General features: G+C 34.5%; 1 protein-coding gene across 1 annotated transcript; it reads right to left on the bottom strand.

Moving 5' to 3' along the window:
* Nucleotides 1-878: 878 nt before the first annotated feature.
* Nucleotides 879-1,382, bottom strand: LOC140608404 (ATP synthase-coupling factor 6, mitochondrial-like). Its single transcript, XM_072783263.1, has one exon. It carries the CDS (start codon nucleotides 1,343-1,345, stop codon nucleotides 1,040-1,042), a length of 306 nt encoding a protein of 101 aa, XP_072639364.1. The 5' UTR covers nucleotides 1,346-1,382; the 3' UTR covers nucleotides 879-1,039.
* Between the last annotated feature and the right edge of the window lie 20,795 nt (nucleotides 1,383-22,177).

Raw genomic sequence — 22,177 nt, 5'->3', positions numbered from 1 at the left:
GAAGCAGGCTCCCAGCTGAACAGGGACCCAGTTGCAGGGCTCCATCCCAGGACTCTCATCCCTACCCCACATCATGATCTTAACCTCAGCCAAAGGCAGACAACTGAGCCATCCAGACTCTGAGCATATCAGTTTTATTTATATTTTATTTTTTTATTTTTTTAAAGTTTAAGATCCAATATTTATTGACACAAATCAGAGATTATCAGACATGAAAAGGCATAGCTAGTTTCCTTCTTAAAAATAATTTCCTTAAGAGCCATCTACTGGAACTGAAATTTTGATGTGCCTATTATGCCACCTATCTGTTCCGTGTTTGATGCTGGGTCTTCCATCACTGAGGCAAAACACCACTATACAGCTTATTCTTTCAAAGGAGATTCCTTTGTAGAACCCCCATTTGCTCTCAGCTTTCCTTTCTCTGCCTGGGGAGCACAGTAATAGACTGATCAGAAACTGCAAGGGAAAAAAAAAAAAGAAACTGCAAAGGAAGAGAGGGGACCTGGGCTCTTAGGGTATAAGCAGCTAACACTTGAAGAGATGGCAGTTGAGATACAATGGATGTTCCTGTGTAGATTCAAACCTAACTTGAGTTTCCTGGAAAAGCCATGATAAGATATTTATAAGTTATTTCTTCATATTTTGGAAGCAGATATAAACACTCCTCTGCAGCAAGCATTCCTTAGGTCAGGGTGGCTCCGCTCAGGCAGTAAGTCTCCTCTAAAGGGTAGTCCTGCACACTGAGAACAGTCTGGTGGGTTATGGGCAAGTTGTAGCCAATTTATGCAAGGTCTCCACCTGATTCATTATAACCAAATGGGAGGATTTAAAATTGGTGCTGAGACACAGAATTCAATACACTCAAGTGTACACCCAACATCACCAAATAATTTATTTGGAACCAGAATTAAAAGAACATTTGACAGTTCTCTGAACATTTGACAGTTGTGAAACATGTTTATTCTGATCCAGTTGTACAACTAATCTAGGACAAATTGCCAAATAAATTTTACATTATTTCTTCAGGACTGGGGTTTGGCTAAGACTTCATGGGATCTTCAAATTTGAAGTCAGGGAACGTATTCATGTCTGCTTTACCATACATTTGCTTAAGCTTAAAAAGCTCCTTCTCCAGGTCTTGCTGGTACTCTGGGCCAGTATCAACAGGTCCTCCAGATGTCTGGCATTTAGTTCTATATTCTCTAATCTTGTCCATGAAGAGTTTCTGTACAGGATCAAGTTCCTTGTTAAATGCCACTGCTGTAACAACAATGTTTCTCCTCAAAAGGACTGAGACTGCAGATCGAATGAGAGAGGAGAACCTGAAGAGCCTCTGAAGAATCATGGTGATTCTTGCACTCAGCGCGGAGCCGCCGGAGTCTCCCGCATATCAGTTTTAAAGATCAACTCGTTGTAGGGCTTACTGACAGACAACATAATATTTGTGTAGATAACTGAGGAAAGTTCAAGGAATTAGTAATATGAATATCTGGGGAGGGAACAGTCAAGGCAGAGGAATGTGTCAGTGCAAAGATCATCAAGCATGGAGTATCTGAGGAAAAATAAGGAGGAAAAGAGTAGTTGGAAAGGGGTGAGCAAGTTAGACAATCGTATCAGTAGAGACTATCAGGAAGTCAGTGGGCATCAGAAATATAGAGTTCTGAAACTCAATGAAAGGACTTTGACTTTGATTTGGGTGAAATGGGAATCAGTGTTTATTGTTAAGAATACAGTGTGGGAGCAAGTAAACCAGGAAGTTATTGCAATAATGTGACAGCAAGATATTATTAAATTGTATTTTAGTAGTGGTAGTAGAGAAATGCAGAAACAATAATAGTCTGAATATATGATTATAATTACACAACATGATGTCTTAATTGAAATTTCATTGTGTTGGGGATCCCTGGGTGGCTCAGTGGTTTGGCGCCTGCCTTTGGCCCAGAGCGTGATCGTGGAGACTCGGTATCGAGTACCATGTCAGGCTTCTGCATGGAGCCTGCTTCTTCCTCTGCCTGTGTCTCTGCCCCTCTCTCTCTCTCTCTCTCTCTCTGTGTGTGTGTGTGTCTCTCATGAATAAATAAATAAAGATCTTTAAAAAAAGAAAAAAAATGAAATTTAACTGTGTGTGTGTTTTCAGGTTTGTGTATGGCAGAGAAGGTCTGACAGAGAGATGAACACTTAGATGTCTAGTCTGTAGGCAAATATATGTTGTTCCATATATTTTATGAGGACTATAAATTCTTAAATATGAGCTTGTCCATCTTTTTTCATAGTTCTCATTATAGCCTATTATAGTTATTTATTTGCCAACATTATCTAATAGACTTAGGTTCCTGATGTCTATTTAAAGGTATCAGAAATATTAAAAAAATGAATCATTGATTAAATGTCTAATTATGTGAATAACTGTTAAATAATGCTCTCATAAAATAATACTAAAAATTTGATACCAAGTAAAATTAAGGTTTACTAGAAGTTAATTTGAAAGGATCACCTAAAAATGTCTGCATATCTCTAATGGTATGTTGGATTTTGGGGAAAGGATCAAGTAAGATGAAAATGGAGAAGTCATTACACTTTTATATACTTACAGTACCAGGGAACATTTATTAGAATACAATAGTGAGATAACTCCCATGGAAGTGTAATCATAAACGTAAAAAGAAATTGAGCTATTTGAGAAGTTCATAATCGAAAGTAGTTGCAAATAATCCAATTGAATTTCATACAAGAAAACAAGATTGTGATTTCTCATTTAAAAAAAAAAAAAAAAAAAAAAAAGTGTCGGGGCAGCCCCCGTGGCTCAGCGGTTTAGCGCCACCTTCAGCCCAGGGCCTGATCCTGGAGACCCAGGATGGAGTCCCATGTCGGGCTCCCTGCATGGAGCCTGCTTCTCCCTCTACCTGTGTCTCTGCTTCTCTCTCTGTCTCTGTGTCTCTCATGAATAAATAAATAAAATCTTTTTAAAAAAATAGTGTCTGTGATATGGTAATGGTCTGGAGCAACAGGATTAAGATAAGGTAAATAGACTACCTACGAGTGATGGTTAGGGTGCAGGTTCAGTTTCCAGCTCTGTCACTTAATAGCTATATGACCAAAGACATGATTTAAAATTGTTGTGCAACAATTTCTTTATACTTAGAATGAGGATGTTGGGGCACCTGGGTGGCTTAGTTGGCTAAGCGTCTGCCTTCTGCTCAGGTCATAATCCTAGGGTCCTGGGATGAAGCCCTATGTGGGGCTCCCTGCTCAGAGGGGGGGGTCTGCTTTTCCCTCTCCCTCTGCCCCTCTGTCCCCTCATGCGTTCTTTCTTTCTTTCTTTCTTTCTTTCTTTCTTTCTTTCTTTCTTTCTTTCTTTCTTTCTCCCTCTCTCAGATAAATAAATGAAATCTTTAAAAACAAGTAAATAAAATGAGGGTGTTGATAGCATACACCTTGTAGATTTACTTTTAAAATGAAATGAGTTAAACCTTTAGAAAAAATATGCTGGATGTTCACATTGAATATACATATATAATATATATATATATATATATATATATATATATATATAAAACAACATTGACTCAAAGACTTAAAGAATCATCTTCCTTTTTTTTTTTTTCTTTCTATTAACTGGAGCATCGTAAGTAGACTATCCTGAGGAAAATCTGGTTTTGTATTTTACTACTGTAATGTGACTCTGAATATGCAAAAATTAAATGATAGCTTTGATTCAGTGTAAACATAAAAGTAAGTTGGCGGGCCAGAATTATTGTATAGCATTATAAAAATTTCTTTTGAGACCAAGAGACATATGTGCAGTCATATTTCTTGACATGTGGTAAGCTGCTGTATATACAATTTGAATTATAACTGTGTCATGTTTAAGTTACCGCAGAAGAGTAAGTTTCTTGAACTATCAGGGCGAGATTTTCTTTAACATATTATTCCACTTTTTGCTCTTAAACCTTTCACACCAAATTCCTGCTCTTTTGAAGTGTAAGAGCTGTATTTCAACATTTAAAAAGCAGAACTCCTGAGGGATTCACTGGTAAAAGCCATTAGTGAATTTGCTGATATAAAACTTGCATGATACCATAAATCTTTTATAGAGCATCTTTAGAAAATGTGTGTGTGTGCGTGTGTGTGTGTTTGTGTGTGTGTGAGAGGGAGAGAGAGAGAGATTAGGTGAGGGTGGTAAATTGCATTACATGAGCCTTCAATGTGAGCCTTCAACATTATACTTTTTGACATTTAATAAAATGAGATCAAAAAAGTTATATCCTCAGAGGCCTTGTTATTGCCATCATATGAATGAACTGAATATCCATGTCATAGGCCCTGAGAAGCAAATATATATATTTGACTTAGGAAAACCGATTTCACTTTTCCTCTGCTGGAAACACTAACATTCACTCTTTATCTGCTCTAACTGCCATAACAATAACACTTCACATCAGTTCTCTGTTATATCCTAAGTATAAAAGATTAAGTTAAATTTATATCTCATGTACATTTCTATATCATTACGATCATCTGGATTTTCAGAAATAAAGCGTAGTGAATGAGAAGTACACAGTTTTCAGTAATAATTATTTCCATCTTCTGTAGTTATATGTGTGGTATTTTTGGCAAAAGAGTCCTCTATGAAGGTAATTTTACAGTTACTTTAAGAAAGTCAAAATTAGACTATCGATTTTGGTAAAATTGATATAGACTCACTCTTCCCTGCACTTATCTTCCAAATACTCCTAAATAACCTGGAAATAATTGAACAGATACAGTCATAAAAAGACTCTGAAAGTGGAGAGAAGAAGGCAGCCTGGCCACAGACCTCAAAAATCAATTTATAATTCCTCAAAATGTGACTGTCAGAAATAATTTTATAATAGGATTTTAGGAAAAATAACATCCATGATGTACAAAACATATTTGCTTGTCATTATATTTTTAATTATTTTAAATGTTTTCATATCCATCCCCAATTTCCTGTGTGATGGAGTTATCTTACAAATCCCATCCTCTTAAAAATATTTTAAATTAAATCAGTTATTGGTGATTTACTTGTATTTGAAGATCTTGTTAGGTTTTAGTTTAATGAGATTTCTTATCTAGAGCAATATTGCAAAATATTTAAAATTTCAGGTTACTGTGCAATACTACTTTTAATAGGAAATTAGCATTCAATTCTGTGCAATACTAGGCACTTTGTAAGATTCATGTTGAAAATGTGTAAGTCTCAGGCAGCCTGGGTGGCTCAGCGGTTTAGCGCCACCTTCAGCCCAGGGCCTGATCCTGGAGGCCCCGAATCGAGTTCCACATCGGGCTCCCTGCATGGAGCCTGCTTCTCCCTCTGCCTGTGTCTCTGCCTCTCTCTCTCTCTCTCTGTTGCTCATGAATAAATAAATAAAATCTTAAAAAAAAAGAAAATGTGTAAGTCTAAACTCCAAGATGGTTATAAGTTGTTAAGATACAAGTATTTTTCTCTGTCATCCCTTCAGTGTCACACAGAAAATGTAAAGTCCTTATGATCAAATTGTATTTGGTCTGTATAGGAGTTCCCTCTCTGATTTATTTCTTACTACTGCTTACTCTATCTAAGCTACAGTGATTTTCTCACTGTTCCTCAAGCAGGTCATATACTCATATTTGAGCTTCAAGCTGCTTATATTCTTTATAAAACATTCTTCCCTTAATATATGCATGACCAGATCCCTCACCAATTTTATGCCTTTGCTTTAATGTCACTTTCTAATCAAGCTCACTTGAGTACCGAACCCTACACACACACACACACACACACACACACACACACACACACAAATCCTGACTCTTTCGCCTGCTTTTCTTTTTCCACACCACATTTCTCCTAGTCCCATATGATAAAAATTTTGCTCATTCATCTTTCTAATTGTTTATTATCCCTCCAACACATAAGAATGGAAGTTTCTTTTTTTTTAAGATTTTGTTTATTCATGACAGACATAGAGAGAGAGAGAAAGAGGCAGAGACATAGGCAGAATGAGAATCAGGCTCCATGCAGGAAGCCCGATGTGGGACTCAATTCCAGTACTCTGGATCACACCCTGAGCCCGAGGCAGAGGCTCAACCGCTGAACCACCCAGGTGTCCCAAGAATGGAAGTTTCCTATGAGCAATGATCTTTCCTTTATTTTGTGACCAATTCCAAGTATCTAGAACATACTACATTATAAGCAAATATTTATTATACATTGAAAATGGATGGACATAAATAGTATGAGTACATGCTATTTTCCAGTCATTTTCTACAATCTGAATATATAAACAGTTTTCCAGATTGAATACTGGAAAATATTTACTTCTGTAATATAAATACTTTAAGGAACCAATCAAAATTGTAAAACATCATATATATGTATATAAGAGTCTTATACTCTTTCCCTTGTACATAAAAATTTATGTATTTATACTGGGTAACTCAATATGCTGCTGTATTTTGGCAAGGCACACTCTTCTAATTGGGACTATTTTCACTCTTTGTATAACATTTAAAACTTAAAGAGTACATTGATTCAGTAGTGCCAGAATTTAATATTCAGACACTAACTGTATACAAATTATAAGATTCTTCATGAAGGCCAAAATGATCTGAGTCAAGATGCTACCTTAAATAAGTAGTTTATCCCTTCTATTTATTAAGTTTTCTTCTCATGTTATATTTCACTCATGACAAACTTTTCATATCATCCAGAATCAGGAGTAATCTTGTCTAGACAGAAAGTATTCTCTTCAGATAAAGAGAGACATAGCATTGTAAAAGACTGAAACAGGATACACAGAGTATGTACAAGAGTTAGAATAGTCAGATCTTGATAGATAGATAGATGATAGATAGATACAGATGGATATAGGTATCTATTACATCTGTATAGATACAAATTCTATCAATTTATAAGATGCCAAATCACACAGAATATGATATCGAAAGCAGTGGTGATGAGAGAAAGATACTCATATGTCCAAATGTATATATAGGTACAGTTAGATGGTGGTCAGGTAGATAGACTAATTTTTAATAGGCATTTAGATAAACAGAAAATAAGTTAAATTCTTTGGACAGAGCTGAAAGAGAATGTTCTGAATGAGTAAAATCACTCAAATCATTTGAGTCTGTCAAAGTTAAAATTGAAAAATTGATTGAGTGCTTGTATTAAAATGACCTATGCTTGATTTTTGTTCTCTTGGAGATACAGCCTTTGATAAATGAAATAGTTTAAGACTGCCTTTAAGGCAGTTTGAGAAGCAGGGTAAGAGATTCGGCGAACATTCAAATATCAGTGTAAGATTGAGTTATGCCAGTAAATGTCAAGTTTGGTCAGATAGCTCTTGATTTCAGAGCAACTCATCTTTTAGTCTTGAAGCCAATCTGCACACATTCAGGTCACACTGAATCAAAGGGCACCAAGTGAAAACAAGCTGAGATTCATTACAATCCTACGGGGCAGGACATTCCACATGTCTTTTGGACAATGTGGTTTCAGCTGGAAATTCTATAAAAGCCCTCACAGAAAAATCCTATTTGTTGTTGAGTAAAGTTGGGAACTGCTGCCGCTCAGGAATCTCAGTCCTCTTATTTGATTTAACCAGATCTCTTTCTCTCTCTCTCTCTCTTAAATCAGAAACTTGTCCCCAGAAAACTTGCACCAGAATAACTTGAATGCTTATTTACAATGCACATTAGTAGACTCCACCATGTTCTAATTGAATCCAGGTCTCTGCAGGGGCCTGGTTATCTACATGCAAATAAATATTGCAGGTAATATATGCAAAATTGCATTCAAGGGTCACTGAACTAAACTCCAAAAGCCCTTGGGAATAGTTAGTAAGTTATTTATTATTAATTTATTTCCTCAGCATCTAGTTACGTCATGGCAAATAGTTCAAACATATTTTTGAGGAAATCATTCTTTCCTTTTCTTATCATGAACTTTTGATATATATGAATATTTTTTTCCGTAAGAAGGAATATTAGATAGGATTACAGTTTTTAAAACATGAGCCATGTTGGATGAAAACCACTTTTTTTTTCTTTTCCCTAAAGGCAGACTCTTCCTCATAAGAAATAGAGCTCAGACAGAAAACAAGTGTTGTTGGGTTGAGAAATCAGAAATCAAACTTCAGTGACGCTAGAGCAACTGGTAATTAAAGATAATATCATAGAATGAAGGGAGCCTCAAGAGAGGGTATTCCAAAAACCTCTGAATAAACTACCTTCAAAACTTGACCTTTGCCAAAAAAAAAAAATGTACATTTAGGAACTACTGACCTATATACTAGGCCAAGAATTCAAGATATATAATAGACAACACTGACTACAGGCCAAAAGAGATGGCCAAAAATTCCAACAGCTTCATCGTGCTAGAAAGTGGAGCTAGGTAAAACCCTTTGGCTTTTTTTTTATAAATTTATTTTTTATTGGTGTTCAATTTTCCAACATATAGAATAACAGCCAGTGCTCATCCCGTCAAGTGCCCACCTCAGTATCCATCACCCAGTCACCCCCACCCCCCGCCCACCTCCCCTTCCACCACCCCTAGTTCGTTTTCCAGAGTTAGGAGTCTTTCATGTTCTGTCTCCTTTTCTGATATTTCCCACTCATTTTTCTCCTTTCCCCTTTATTCCCTTTCACTACTTTTTATATTCCCCAAATGAATGAGACCATATAATGTTTGTCCTTCATTTAAACCCTATATTTGCCACTTCTAGGCCTGTATAAAGGAATTCACCTTAGTACTAAAGGGAGAACCACAATAACCACTCTCTTATAAAGGTTCCATAAGATCAAGGTATTCACCCATAATTTAACAAGTTGCAAGAGAAAAATGCAACACTCTTCACATGATAATCAAACCTACCGACCTAGAAAGTCTACAGCATATAAATCACAATGTCAGGTGTACATTAAAAAGTTACTAGACAAATGCAGAAACAGGAAAATGGTACCTACTATCAAGAAAAATAGTAGTTGATACAATAAAAAGCCAGAACTAATTACTGTAATTAGCAGAAGAACTTGAGAATAAGTGACCTTTATTTTAAACTGTCCAGAGGTTAAAAAAATTTAAAAAATAAAAGGATGTGATGGGTATACAGATGTGTAATTGCAGAACTGAGATGAAAACTCTCTTACAGAATCAAATAAATCTGGTTATACACCTGAATTAGAAATAAGCTTTTAAAATTTTCTATGAGATCTACAAATGGCTACCCTTTCTTAATGGTAGCATGCAAATAGTAGCAGTGTAAATTTCATTCTAAAAGGGAAGGGCCTCAGGCCAGAGACCACCAGAAGTTCAGAAAATGTATTGAATAAAGAGGATTTTTTTTTGAGATTTATTTCTTACATTGTATTATTCATAGGTCTTATAGAGTCATATATATAGTACCTATTTTCTTCTGTTCTTGAATGTTTGCCAGTACAATGTTCAGTAGGGTGATAAAATGGTTAATAATGCTGCCAAATAAATCAGTACAAAGTTAGATGGTTAAGAATATCCTGATGCAGAAAAAAATGATAGTGTACTGCTGCCTTGGTCGAGTGTTCAGATAAAAACAATTTTGAAATTCTCTGATTATTGAGTTACAGGAAAACATTTTTGCTAATTTGATCAATAACTTAAATGTGTCAGGGCCATGTTTCCTCCATACCCTTGGGTTGAGTGTCTCTTCAAGCACTGAAATATTTCAAGGCTATTGAAGTGAATAAACTTTTGTATAAACCTCAAAAAAATAATTAAGTAAAAATAGCCAGATGTATAATGATGAAAGTTGTATTATAAATTCTGGAAGAAAAATAAGTATGCAAATCAATATGATGTAATTGATAAATATGCCCACATCTAGATAGATAGATAGATAGATAGATAGATATAGATATATACATAAAATAAAAAATAATGGTCATAAATGATTAGTAAAATAATTGATTAATAATGTTATTTATAGTGTAGGAGCAGACAGATACAGAGGGGCTGTTTTTAATCTGCAAATGTTGATTTAAAAATAAAGATTTAAAGGAAATACAATGACACATTAACAGTTATTTAATCTAAATGATGTTTAATGGGTTTTTTCAGTTTTTTAAATGTTTGACATGTTTTTATAAAAAGATTATGACATTAATTATAGACTGCATTTTCATCAAAATTAGCAATCCTTTTATGCAATTAGAGTATTATGACTTAAATTACATTGTCTGTTTGCACATAACTATTTTTAACTTTTGTTTCATTATCTTTTAACTTCTAAATAACATATGTATTTGTAAAATTATGACTTGAAAGTATTTTTCTTTTAATAGGAGAGTTTAAACACTTTTTTGATGTACTTACATATTTATTCTTATTTATTCTTACTCCTATCAAATGGCATTTTATTTTTAGTTTGTTTTATATTTGTTCACATTCCTTCTGCTAAGAACAGACTCTTCTAAAAATTGTCAGCAAGGAACAAATTGTGATTTAATTTCTAATACTGCTTACTTTTTGAGATATTTTCATCCCAACTCTAAGTGAAAGTGTCCACTCTGGCAGCTGGTCTCTAAGCTGGAATTCATCTTTATTAATCTCCTTTCCACACTACCTGTTGTAGATTTCCATACTCTCATTCAATGTGTCAATCTAATTCACTTGCAAGGTGGGGTGATCCAGACCTTCATGCCTGTTTAAATGGCCCTGGCCACTCTTAACACTCTAAAGGAGTGAGAAACACTCCATAGTATAACATAGATTCCCAATACACTTTCCCCTACCCACATTGTGTATCAACCATCCTAGCTCCTCCTGATGACCAGACATGTCCCTCCATTGATAAAGTGACCTTTTTTTCCCTCTTGGTATGGCAGCATGAGGACTCTATGTGGCAGTGTTTGTTTCACCCATATTCTATCCCTTTTTGGTAATACCAACAACTGCTCCAGGAATTGGCCCCTTAACTCAGCAGAGCCTAAAGCTATGGGAACATAAAACATACATTCTATAAATAGGTCACTGGAATATTGGTAAGAAAAGCCCATCCCATTTTCTTCCACCCCTTGGTTTTCAAACCCGTATAATTTAGTTCTGTGGGACACATCACTGAGTGGCCACTGGTTCAGTTTCTTTCTTTCTTTCTTTTTCTTTCTTTCTTTCTTTCTTTCTTTCTTTCTTTCTTTCTTTCTTTCTTTCTTTCTTCTTCTTTCTTTCTTTCTTTCTTTCTTTTTCTTCTTTTTCTTTCTTTCTTCTTTCTTTCTTTCTTTTTCTTCTTTCTTTCGTTCTTTCGTTTTTCTTTCTTTCTTTCTTTCTTTCTTTCTTTCTTTCTTTCTTTCTTTCTTTCTTTCTTTCTTCCTTCCTTCCTTCCTTCCTTCCTTCCTTCCTTCCTTCCTTCCTTCCTTCCTTCTTTCTTTCTTTCTTTCTTTCTTTCTTTCTTTCTTTCTTCTTTCTTTCTTTCCTTTCTTCTTTCTTTCCCAGTTCAGTTTCTAATGCTACCTCTGAACCACTATTGTAGTTGAGCATTCCTGTAATCTATCAGGGTAACTTCTTCCAACAATAGGGTATTTGATACTATAAGTGATCCTTCACTCATTGTTGCACCTAATATGCTGTAAAACAGATTCTTAATCCTGAGGAAATATATACAGGTTCCATATTGCAGATTAGTCATTAGATTATTGGGGATTATTGCATTAGACAAATGTAGAGCTCTCAGATATTTATGCTGGCAAAGAACATGGCAAGGGGAGAAACTCATAGTCATATTTGGTATCATTTCTGGTAAGAATAAATCACTACCCACTTCAGGGCAGAAAAGGGTGAATATAATCAATTTAGTACTGAGTGGACTGGCTTGTCTTTTGGAGATGTATGCCATATGTAGGGCTTGGAATTGGACTTCATTACTGACAGACTGGTCAGAGGAGTTTAAGCTTCTATAAGAATACCATAAGGGCACTAGAGTGGCTCAAATCATTAAGCCTCCAGCTCTTGGTTTGGGCTCAGGTCGTGATCTTGGGGTGGAGATTGAGCCCTGCATTGGGCTCATGCTCAGCATGAAGTCTACTTGTACCTCTCTCTATGCTCCTCTACGGCTCATGCTCTCTTTCTCTCTCAAATAAATAAAATCTTTAAAAATAAAAATAAATTTTTAAAAGAATACCATGGATTGAGTAGGTTAAACAGCAAACATTTGTATCTCACAGTCAAGAAGGTGGAACTCTAAGATCAGGGTAACAGCATGGTTGGGTCTGGTGAGAATCCTCTTCCTGGTTTCCCCTTGGTCTCTTCATCCCCTTGTAAGGTTATTAATCACATCATGAGACTTTCACCCCCATGACTTCATCTAAACCTAATTACCTTCCAAAAGCCCTGCCTTAAAATAGGATTATGTGGGGACTAAAGCACAACATATGAATTTTAGGGGAACATAAACATTCAATACTTAGCAGGAACCAACTTTCTAAGGTTTATGCTTAACTTCCTGCAATGGGAGCCCAGTAAGCAAACTTGGAGTGGTTGAGGATAGAGATTATCTAGCATTCACTAAATATATTCCTAACTTAAGTAATGTTGAATACCTTCTGTGCTGTGGATGTTTTCTGCGGCTCACTGATGTGAGACACAGGTTTCACACACTCTGTGCCCACTTACGTATATCACCCATATGCTTTTCCCCTTACTTCCACATATCTGATTTCTAATCTTGCTCTTTATAGGACCCTATTCAACTATCCAAGCTATTTAATAATCTACATCAGTTTAGGTATATTATCCCTGCCTGGATCACTTTTCACTATATATCAAAGGGACAACAAAGAGTAACGCTAGTAGTAATATCTACTGAGGGGATGTCCCTGAGTATCACATTTCAGATTAAAGTATTATTACAATTTCAGTCTATTCTAATCTGACTGTGACATATTGAGTCGATCGACATATAAACCAGAACCAGTATCTATCCTCTTCTGTAATGTGATTATAAGAAACTCCTCCATAAGGTCATATATGTGAACTGAGGGAAAGGGTCAGTGCAAAAATAGGTATACAGGTCTGTGCCATCTGTTTGTGATATTTAGTAGTGTGTGATAGACCTACTTGACTCTACTAAACTGCCATATCATTTATTTGATTTCTATTGCAATTGACTTAAGTTTAACAAATCTGATCGTGCAAATGGGCAATTCCATTCACATCGTAACTAAGTTTCTATGACTAGATAGTCTCCATAAGGATCACGTGCTTGGCAAAATTTTAAGGTGGACTCCAAGATTTTTGTGGCCAATCTGTACAGACTCTGTATAATCTCCTCCCTTGATTAAGGGGATAACCTGTGAAAATGATGGAATTTCATCTCTGTGAGTAGCATACAACATATGGAAAAAGTGAAGAGATTTATATGTGTGATTAGAGTCCCAAGTCAGCTTGAGTTAATTAAAAGGAAAATTATCCTGGGTGGGCTAGGATAAGTTAGGTAAAAGACTTTAAAAAGAGGACCTGAGGGGATCCATGGGTGGCTCAGTGGTTTGGCATGATCCTGGAGTTCCGGGATCGAGTCCCGCATCAGGCTCCCTGCATGGAGCCTGCTTCTCCCTCTGCCTGTGTCTCTGCCTCTCTTTATCTCTTTGTTTCTCATGAATAAATAAAATCTTTTTTAAAAAAGAGGACCTCATTCTTCTGCAGTCTTTGACAAAGGACGTTTCCATGTTGTGAACCAGCTATGTTCATAGGACTTCAGGGTAACCTCAAGGAGACTTGAGCAAACCCCAATCAAATAGCCAGAAGGAAAATACAGGCATACCTCATTTACTGAACTTCACCTTATTTTGCTTTACAGATATTGTTTTTGTTTTTTTTTTCACAAATTAAAGTTTTATTCTGCATTCTGCATCAAGCAAGTCTATTGACGCCATTTTTCCAAAAGCATTTGCTCACTTTGTGTCTCTATGTTACATTTTGGGAATTCTTCAAATATTTCAAACTTTTTTCATGAAAAAAATGGTGATCTATGATCAGTGGTCTTTGATGTTACTACAGTAATTGTTTTGGGTGCCATAAACCATGTCCATATAAGATGGCAAACTTAATCAATAGACGTTGTATGTTCTGACTGCAGATTTGGTCAAAATAGTAAAAGAACTAGAATTTGAAGTGAAGCCTAAAGATTTGACTAAACTACTGCAATCCTGTGGTGAAACTTTAATGGATTGGAGTTGATCCTTATGGAGAAGCAAAGAAAATTATTTCTTGAGATGAAATCTACTCCTAGTGAAGATTGTTGAGATGTCAACAAACAATTTAGAATATTACAAACTTAGTTGATGGAAGCAGCAGCAGTTTGAGAGAACTGACTCCAAATTTGAAAGTTCTACCATGGGTAAAATGCTATCAAACAGCATCATATGCTACAGAGAAATCATTAGTGAAAGGAAGATTCAACTGATGCAGCAAACTTCATTGTTGTCCTAAAGAAATTGCCATAGCCACTCCAACTTTTAGCAACCCCCACTGTAGTCAGTCAACAGCCATCAACATCAAATCAAGACCCTCCACCTGGCTGAAAGCTCAGACAATGTTAGCCTTTTTTAGTTATAAGTGTTTTTAAATTAAGATACATATTTTTGAGACATAATGCCATTGCACATTTAATAGACTACAGTATAGATAAACATAATTTTTATATGCACTGGGGAACTCCCAAAAATCATTTGACTCACTCTATTGTGATATTTGCATTATTGTGGTGATCTGGAACCAAACCCACAGTAGCTCTGAGGTATGCCTATAGAATCTCAGTCTCACAGTTATAAAGAACTAAATTATGCCAACAACTTGATGAGCTCAGAAGAGGATCTTGAACTCCAGATGAAAATGCAGCCCTGCTAAAACCTTGATTTTCACCTTGTGAGAAACTGAGCAGAGAATTTAATTATACTGAGTCTGGATTTCTGATGTACAGCAACAGATAATAAGTGGGTGTTGTTTTAATCTGATAATTTGGTGATAATTTCCTGTACAGCATACAAAACTCATATGGGCCACTAGCACACAAACAGCTTCTTTTCAAATATCAAGTAGTTTGTTCTTTTTTGAAGAAGATACTGCCCAAGGGTTGAAGGATTATTTTTTCTGGAAACTTTTCATTATTATGTCTTCAGAGATTACTTTTGCCTGATTTTCTTTTTCCTTCACAGAGTGTTCTATACATCTCTCATACTTTCCTTCATCTTTCTCTTACCCTTGGTTGAGATATACTTATCTTTCAGGTCACTATTTGTATTATTTTCCCAACTCATATATGTGAAAGGACTCCCTGGATACCAGAGAGTACACTCAAGTGATATTTTTATTTAAAGTGAAAGATATGGTGCTATAAGAAATAAAGAATGCAGTCAAGCTTGGAAATCCAAAGGGTATTCATAATATGAATCTCCTCTTGGGCTAATTTTTGCAAGCTGGACTGTAATGAGTCTGAATCTTAAAAATCTATGTGAGGAGTCTTGGCTTTGAGAAGGCTCACTAAAAAGGCTCTCTGACTCTTCCAGGAGTCAAACCAGGCATCCCAAGGTGGCTAAAGTAGTTACAAAACATCAGTAAAAAAACTAGCACTGGGTGTCTCCAGAAAAGTTTCATGAATTGATAACTACATCAAAAATACCACTTTCTTTATGTTGGCCAATAGTAAATTCAACAAACCAACATCTAACCAAAAAATTAGGTATCTGATATCCCCCAAGGTAAAGATAGAACTTCTCCTGTCCCCTGCTTTAAATCAGTTCTACATTCATACTAATAATTCCAGATGGCAGGTTGCTGTCTGCAGTCTTGGGCTTAATCCATCTAATAACTATTCTTTGGATTTCTTTTTTTTAAAGATTTTATTTATTTATTTGAGAGAGAGAGAGAGAGAAAGAAAACAAGTGAGGGAGGGGCAGCAAAGAATCTGACTCCCAATGAGCAGATGGGGCTGGATTCCAGGACTCCGAGATCATGAACTGAACTGAAGTCAGATGCTTAACCAGCAGAGCCACCAAGGAGCCCCATACTTTGGATTTCTATTGTTGATAAAGTTTAGTGACTCTAAATCACTAAATTTTCCATCTCTCTGCTCTTTAATCTATTTTCTTGATTCTATGAATAATGGCAATTTAAAATCTTTATCAGTTCTCAAAAATAAAATAATGAAATAAAATCTTTATCAGTTCTCAACAACTAACCTCCAGCAGATCATGTTTAATCAATTCATGTTTCTCTTGAATTCTGGTTACTAGAAACACACTTTTTAGCATGCATCATAATTCTTGAGTAGGTGCTTGGCAATATAGTAAAAAATTATAGGAAATTTGGCAGGTAATATTTCTGACAGAAGATAATTATTTTTTAAACATACTAATGTGTCCTTCTAATTCTGCACAGTGTTAGCATTTGGGTTTATAAAGTATATTATTTTTATATTTGTATTATTTAATCTCTTTTCTTCATAATTTCTCTCAAATTTTTAACTCTAGGCGTTTCAAACTCCTGGTCAAATTACTTTTTCAAGTCTATTTTTCCTTTCGGTTTTCAGAATGTGCTCTATACTTTTGATGCCTTTGTTATTTTTATATGAATGTTAGGCATTGGGAATGAAAAGATGAAGAGAAAGTTTGAGGCTCTGGTAGTATTAATTTCCTCTAGTGTTGATTTATTTGCTTTTGGCCAACAGCTGTTGTGAAGTTGGAATACCTGAAGACAATATGTGGTTAAACTCATTGTTAATGCTGGTACATTTCAGATATACCCTTTACAAAATGTAAACTTAGAGCCTGAGGTGTCAGGTCTCCTCTTTCTTGGTGGGCATTGAAGTCCAATTTTTGCATTCTCCATTAGCTTCATTTTTTAAAAAGATTTTATTTATTTATTCATGAAAGACACACACAGAGAGAGAGAGAGAGAGAGAGAGAGGCAGAGACACAGGCAGAGGTAGAAGCAGGCTCCATGAAAGGAGCCTAATGCAGGACTCGATCTCAGGACTCCAGGATCATGCCTTGGGCTTAAGGCAGGCACTAAACCACTGAGCCACCCAGGGATCCCTTCTCCACTAGCTTCATAAGAATACTGACAGCACTGTTCATTTTCTCATCAACTCTGATGTCATTTTCAAAATGTTGTATACCTAAAGGAGGGAAAAGTCAACAATAATTTGAGAACAAAATTATTTATCTAGCTACCCCTTACTTTCTTAGATTTTAACTTCATGAATTCCTATTGTCTTATTAGCTTACCAGTGCCTTTATGCACATTTAAGAATATTTTGCCTCAAGATTCTATTTACTTTGGCTGAACACGCTATAAATTAAGCTAAACTTCCATTTACAGAAACATGAAAGGATGAATAAATTATCAATTAATTTGGATATTATAACATATTATTTATGATACATATAATTGAAGCCCAAAAATAGAAGAAAAGAGGACAGAAATATATTTAAGTAATGTGTGAAGAAATGACCAAAATTTTCCAAAGTTTACAAACTAAATGAAAATGAATAACAGAGTACTCAAGAATTTCCTAATGTGCATCATTGAAAAACAATTGATCATATAAAAAGTATAAAAGAGGACCTCTTGAAAACAGCCAATTTTTTTTTAAAAAATGGCATTTTCCATAGGAGATAAAAACAATTCAGCTAGTGATGAACTCCTAATAAGAAATAATGGAGGCCAGAAGAAAATGAGATAATATATTTTTGAACTCTGTAAAGGAAAAAAAGAATTGTCAATTTAAAATTCTGTGTCAGGCTAAAATATCCTTCAAATATGAAAATAAAACAATGCCACTTTTGTTCAATTAAAATTAAGGTACTGTTTTGTCAGTGAACTACATATAATGCATAGCAAAGGAAATTCTTCAGATCAAGAAAATCAACACAAATGAAAACATATGTCAACAGGAAAGAAAGAAGTATAAACACATAATGGATCATATATATTTTTCTTTCTATTTTTAAAAGTTATATGAACACTATTACTTCTCAGCCTTTTGGTTACTAAGATCAAGTGTAAAAGTTATATGAACATTTAATGCAAAAATTCTGGTTGTATTTTGGCATTTGTATCAAACAAACATGATTAAACATAAATAGACTGAAAATTAAGCATGCAAATTTTAATCACTAGAACTATTGCTAAAATTTAATGCAAAATTTCAATTCAAAAGTCAAGAAATAAATTTTTAAAAATATATTGATTTGAGCCAAAAGAAATGGAGGTGAGATGATCCAAAAATAGATGGGTCAAATAAAAACAACTGACAAAATACTAGAAAAAAAATTAACAATAGCGATTTTTACATACAAATAGATTACCCTCTGCAAATAAAAACTAGAGATTATTAGGCTAGGACAAAATACCGAGAATCAAGTATATGCTTTAATAAGAGATACTTGAAATATAAAATTACATGGAGGTTGATGCAAAAAAAACCCAAAAACACACCAGAGAGTACTATTGGGAAAAAAAGACAGAAACAGTAAAATTTATCACATTAACACTCCCTTTCAAAAACTAATTTAATCAATCAGCAAATGAATGAATGAATGAATGAATGAATAAATAAATAAATAAATAAATAAATAAATAAATAAATAATTTGGGCACTCAGATAACTTTATTCAGTTGAGATATTGAACTAGATCCAAGAACTGGAATGAAATCTTCAAGTCCATGTGATGTGCTATGTTAGACTACATACTATGTCATGAAATAGGTCAAATTTATCAAAAAGATTTAAATTTTATAAAATAGGTTCTCTATTCATAACATAATTAAATTAGTAATTAATAACAAGCCTACATTTCGAAAATCCCCACTTGATTTTAAATTAAATGACACAAATAATACCTCATCATAGATAATAAGCATAAGGGGAATTAGAAAATGCAGCAAACTTAATAAGAATAAAAATCACAACATAAAGAAATTGTGGTATGTTGCCAGAACAGTGCTTAGAAATATAAATGTGTAGGTAAAAATATATTGAGTCATTGAATTTAATCAATTCTCTTATTCTATGTCTCCTAAATATACACTATATGATTTATTTTAGGTGATCTTTTTAGCTAAAGTTCTTCAGAATAATGCAATTTCAATCATATGTATTTTAATTTAAAATGCCACAAGATAGGCCTTTTCATTATTAAACTTGTTTCTAATGAATTTGGATGGTTTATATCTGAAATTAGTGCTGTGCAGAAGAGATAAGGAAAGACTCCCTTGTAAACACAGGACCAAAGAATGAGTGCACCTCCTGGTTTTGCTGACCACGGCTCCTCTGTTGTCTTTATATCATGTACTCCAGATCAGGGATTTGGGGATAAGAGATTTGTTCAACACAATTACCTCTAGTAGATAGTGCTACTTAGCTGTGCCGGGCTGTAGTTTGCAATAAATAATAAATAATAGACAAAACCTCAATACAGCTGAACAGCTGTCACAACAGCTAACAGTGGAGCAAATGACGAGGTCAGATGAGAAATATAACTGGAGAGCATACACATACCCAGCTGCCAGGGCTCACAGAGAACATATCTTAACATCTGCAAGCCTGTAGCTGCCAAACCTTTCCCACAAGCAGCTTTGTGTATTGACTTCAGGCCCTGGTAGAAAGACAGAGAAATAAAATTCTGCATATTCAACACTGTTAGAAATAGAATGAAGGAGGGATCAAGTTAATGTTGAAATTGTGAATGAATAGCTATGATTTTATTTTTGTCCAAGAAGAAACACACTTTTAAAAGATTTAGTTCTTTTGGTCAAAGACTATGTCTGATCCTTTGTTTTGACTATCTAAACAATTGGAATAATCATTTAAGTTCACTAAAATTGCCAAACTTCCAATTATAGTTCACATGGAAGTGTTCAATTATAGTTTCACATGGAAGCTAAACTATTCCACTAATAGATATATTTTACAGAAAATTACTTATTGAATTGAGAGGCTTTGATATTCTTTTGATTCTTTATCAAATCTATAGTCTAAAGAATTCTATTTTGTATCATATTACTTGTCACTGTTGGCATAATATGTTATATTGCTAAGTAAAAAGATAACACTTTCATTGTTGGCATAAGGGTAAATTTCTTACACAAAAAACCCCACAGACCCAGGTGAAAGATAAAATTTCTTAAAATATTTTATGTCCTTCAAAGTATGGGACCTTTTTTGGTGGCATACCTATTTTGGTATATTCTCTGACCTTCAACTCTCTAGGTCAAACAGATATGAAAGAGATACTATGATTAAGTTGATGATCCTGTGAGGTAATTTAAGGAGTAAACTATCCACCATTATGTAAACTCTTGACCACGCATGACATTTTTAGACACTGGCTACCTCTCTAAATGGGTGAATACAGTAATGGGGGGTCAGGGGAATTGTGCGTTTATAGGTGTTTTCTGGGAGCTGGAGTACACTGAATGAAGATCAAATGACCAGGCCTAAAACTAGCCTAACACTTTTGTTCTACACCCTTTTTTCATAAGAAGATACATTGAATATTATATCCATACTGTTAAGACAAATACAGGTTTTAAAAATTCTACAATTAGGATCTATTTCAACATGCTATCAACTGCTGTGAAAAATGAATATCCCTATTATAGATACTCTGTGAACCTATTTCCTATTTTCAACAACCAGTTGAATCCCAGAGCTGTTCTTTGTTATTATGTTCTGATCAAATAATTTCTGTTTATGATATGGATCTTTATGTAAATTGTCCTAGGGAAATAGTATGCTTCTATCTTCTTATTGCTTCTTTAGAAATTCACATTTTTCATTATAAACGAATATATTAACATTTTGTTTAATACATCAGTTTCTTATGAATTATTTACCAACCATTGTCTTTCATGTGTTCTCTAAAATGATTTTAGTGCCTGAAAACACTGTGTATATTTGTAGGTATGTTTAGATATCAGATATAACCAAAGTCAAAAGGAGAGTTCTTTCTCTTCCATTCATCTGATTATCAATTGGCATTTCCCTCACATTGTTGCATAAACCTTTCTTTGTCAACTTCAGTGCATGAATATACCCAAACAATTTATTTTTTTTATACGCAAACAATTTAACAACTTTGACTAGGTGATGGATACACTACTATGTCTAAAAGAAACCAACTAGTAAAGAGTACTTACTAGAAAGACTCAGAAAGGGAATAATTACTTTCCTAAGTATTAGAAAGGGAAACTTATGGAAGAGTCTTTTTTTCAAAGTGTAAACATATACATGTAATATTCAATATAGTTCTGAATCTGCTTTATCAAAATTCACTGCTTATAAACATCTGAGAAAGGTATCTATTATGTCTTTGAAGACATATTTCTATTGGAGTAACCAATCAACTTTGCTTTTTAAATTAATTTTAGGCACTCTACTGTATATACACTGGTATTTTTGTGTTGTTTCATTTTAGGAAGTGCCCTTTGTGAAATTCCTGATAAAATTATTTGCCTACTTTCCTGCTGAGATATTTTATTATCTCCATTTATATAGGTTGTTCTTTTTCTAGGTCCTGGAGATGTAAGGTTTGGTTTTTGTGTGTGTGCATTTGTGTCTGTGATCTTTTTCTTTTTATTTATTTATTTTTTGATATAGTAGACATTGATTACTATAAACTTTTCCTTAGAACTGCCTTTGTTGTATCCTGTAAGTTTTGGTATGTTGTTTTCATTTTTATTTGTTTTGAGATATTTTTTATTTCTATTTTTGTTTTTCTTTGGCCTATTAGTTGTTGAGCAGTGTTTCATTTCCACACTGTAGTGAATTTTCCAGTTTTCCATCTGCTGTTGTTTTCTACTTTCATATCATTGTGCTCAGAAGAGATACTTGGTATTATCTCAGTCTACTTATATTTACTAAAATTTGTTTTGGGCCCTAACATGTGATCTATTCTAGAAAATACCCCGTGTGCACTTCAGAAGAATGTGTATTCTGCTGCTGTTGAGCAGAGTGTTTCACATGTCTGTTAGGTCCTTAGGAACTTTAAAATATAGTTCATGTACTTTTGTTCTTGTTGATTTTCTGTCCAGATGATCTATCCATTGTTGAAGTTAGGAGTTTTAGGGTATCCCTAATATTTTGTACTGCCGTCTATTTCTCTCTGTTAGTGTTTGCTTAATATATTAGGTGCTCCGATATTA

Source organism: Canis lupus, chromosome 17, assembly GCF_048164855.1.
Source record: "Canis lupus baileyi chromosome 17, mCanLup2.hap1, whole genome shotgun sequence".
Lineage (NCBI taxonomy): Eukaryota > Metazoa > Chordata > Mammalia > Carnivora > Canidae > Canis > Canis lupus.
Note: the sequence above shows the minus strand (reverse complement) of the source record. Positions and strands in the feature narration are given on the sequence as shown.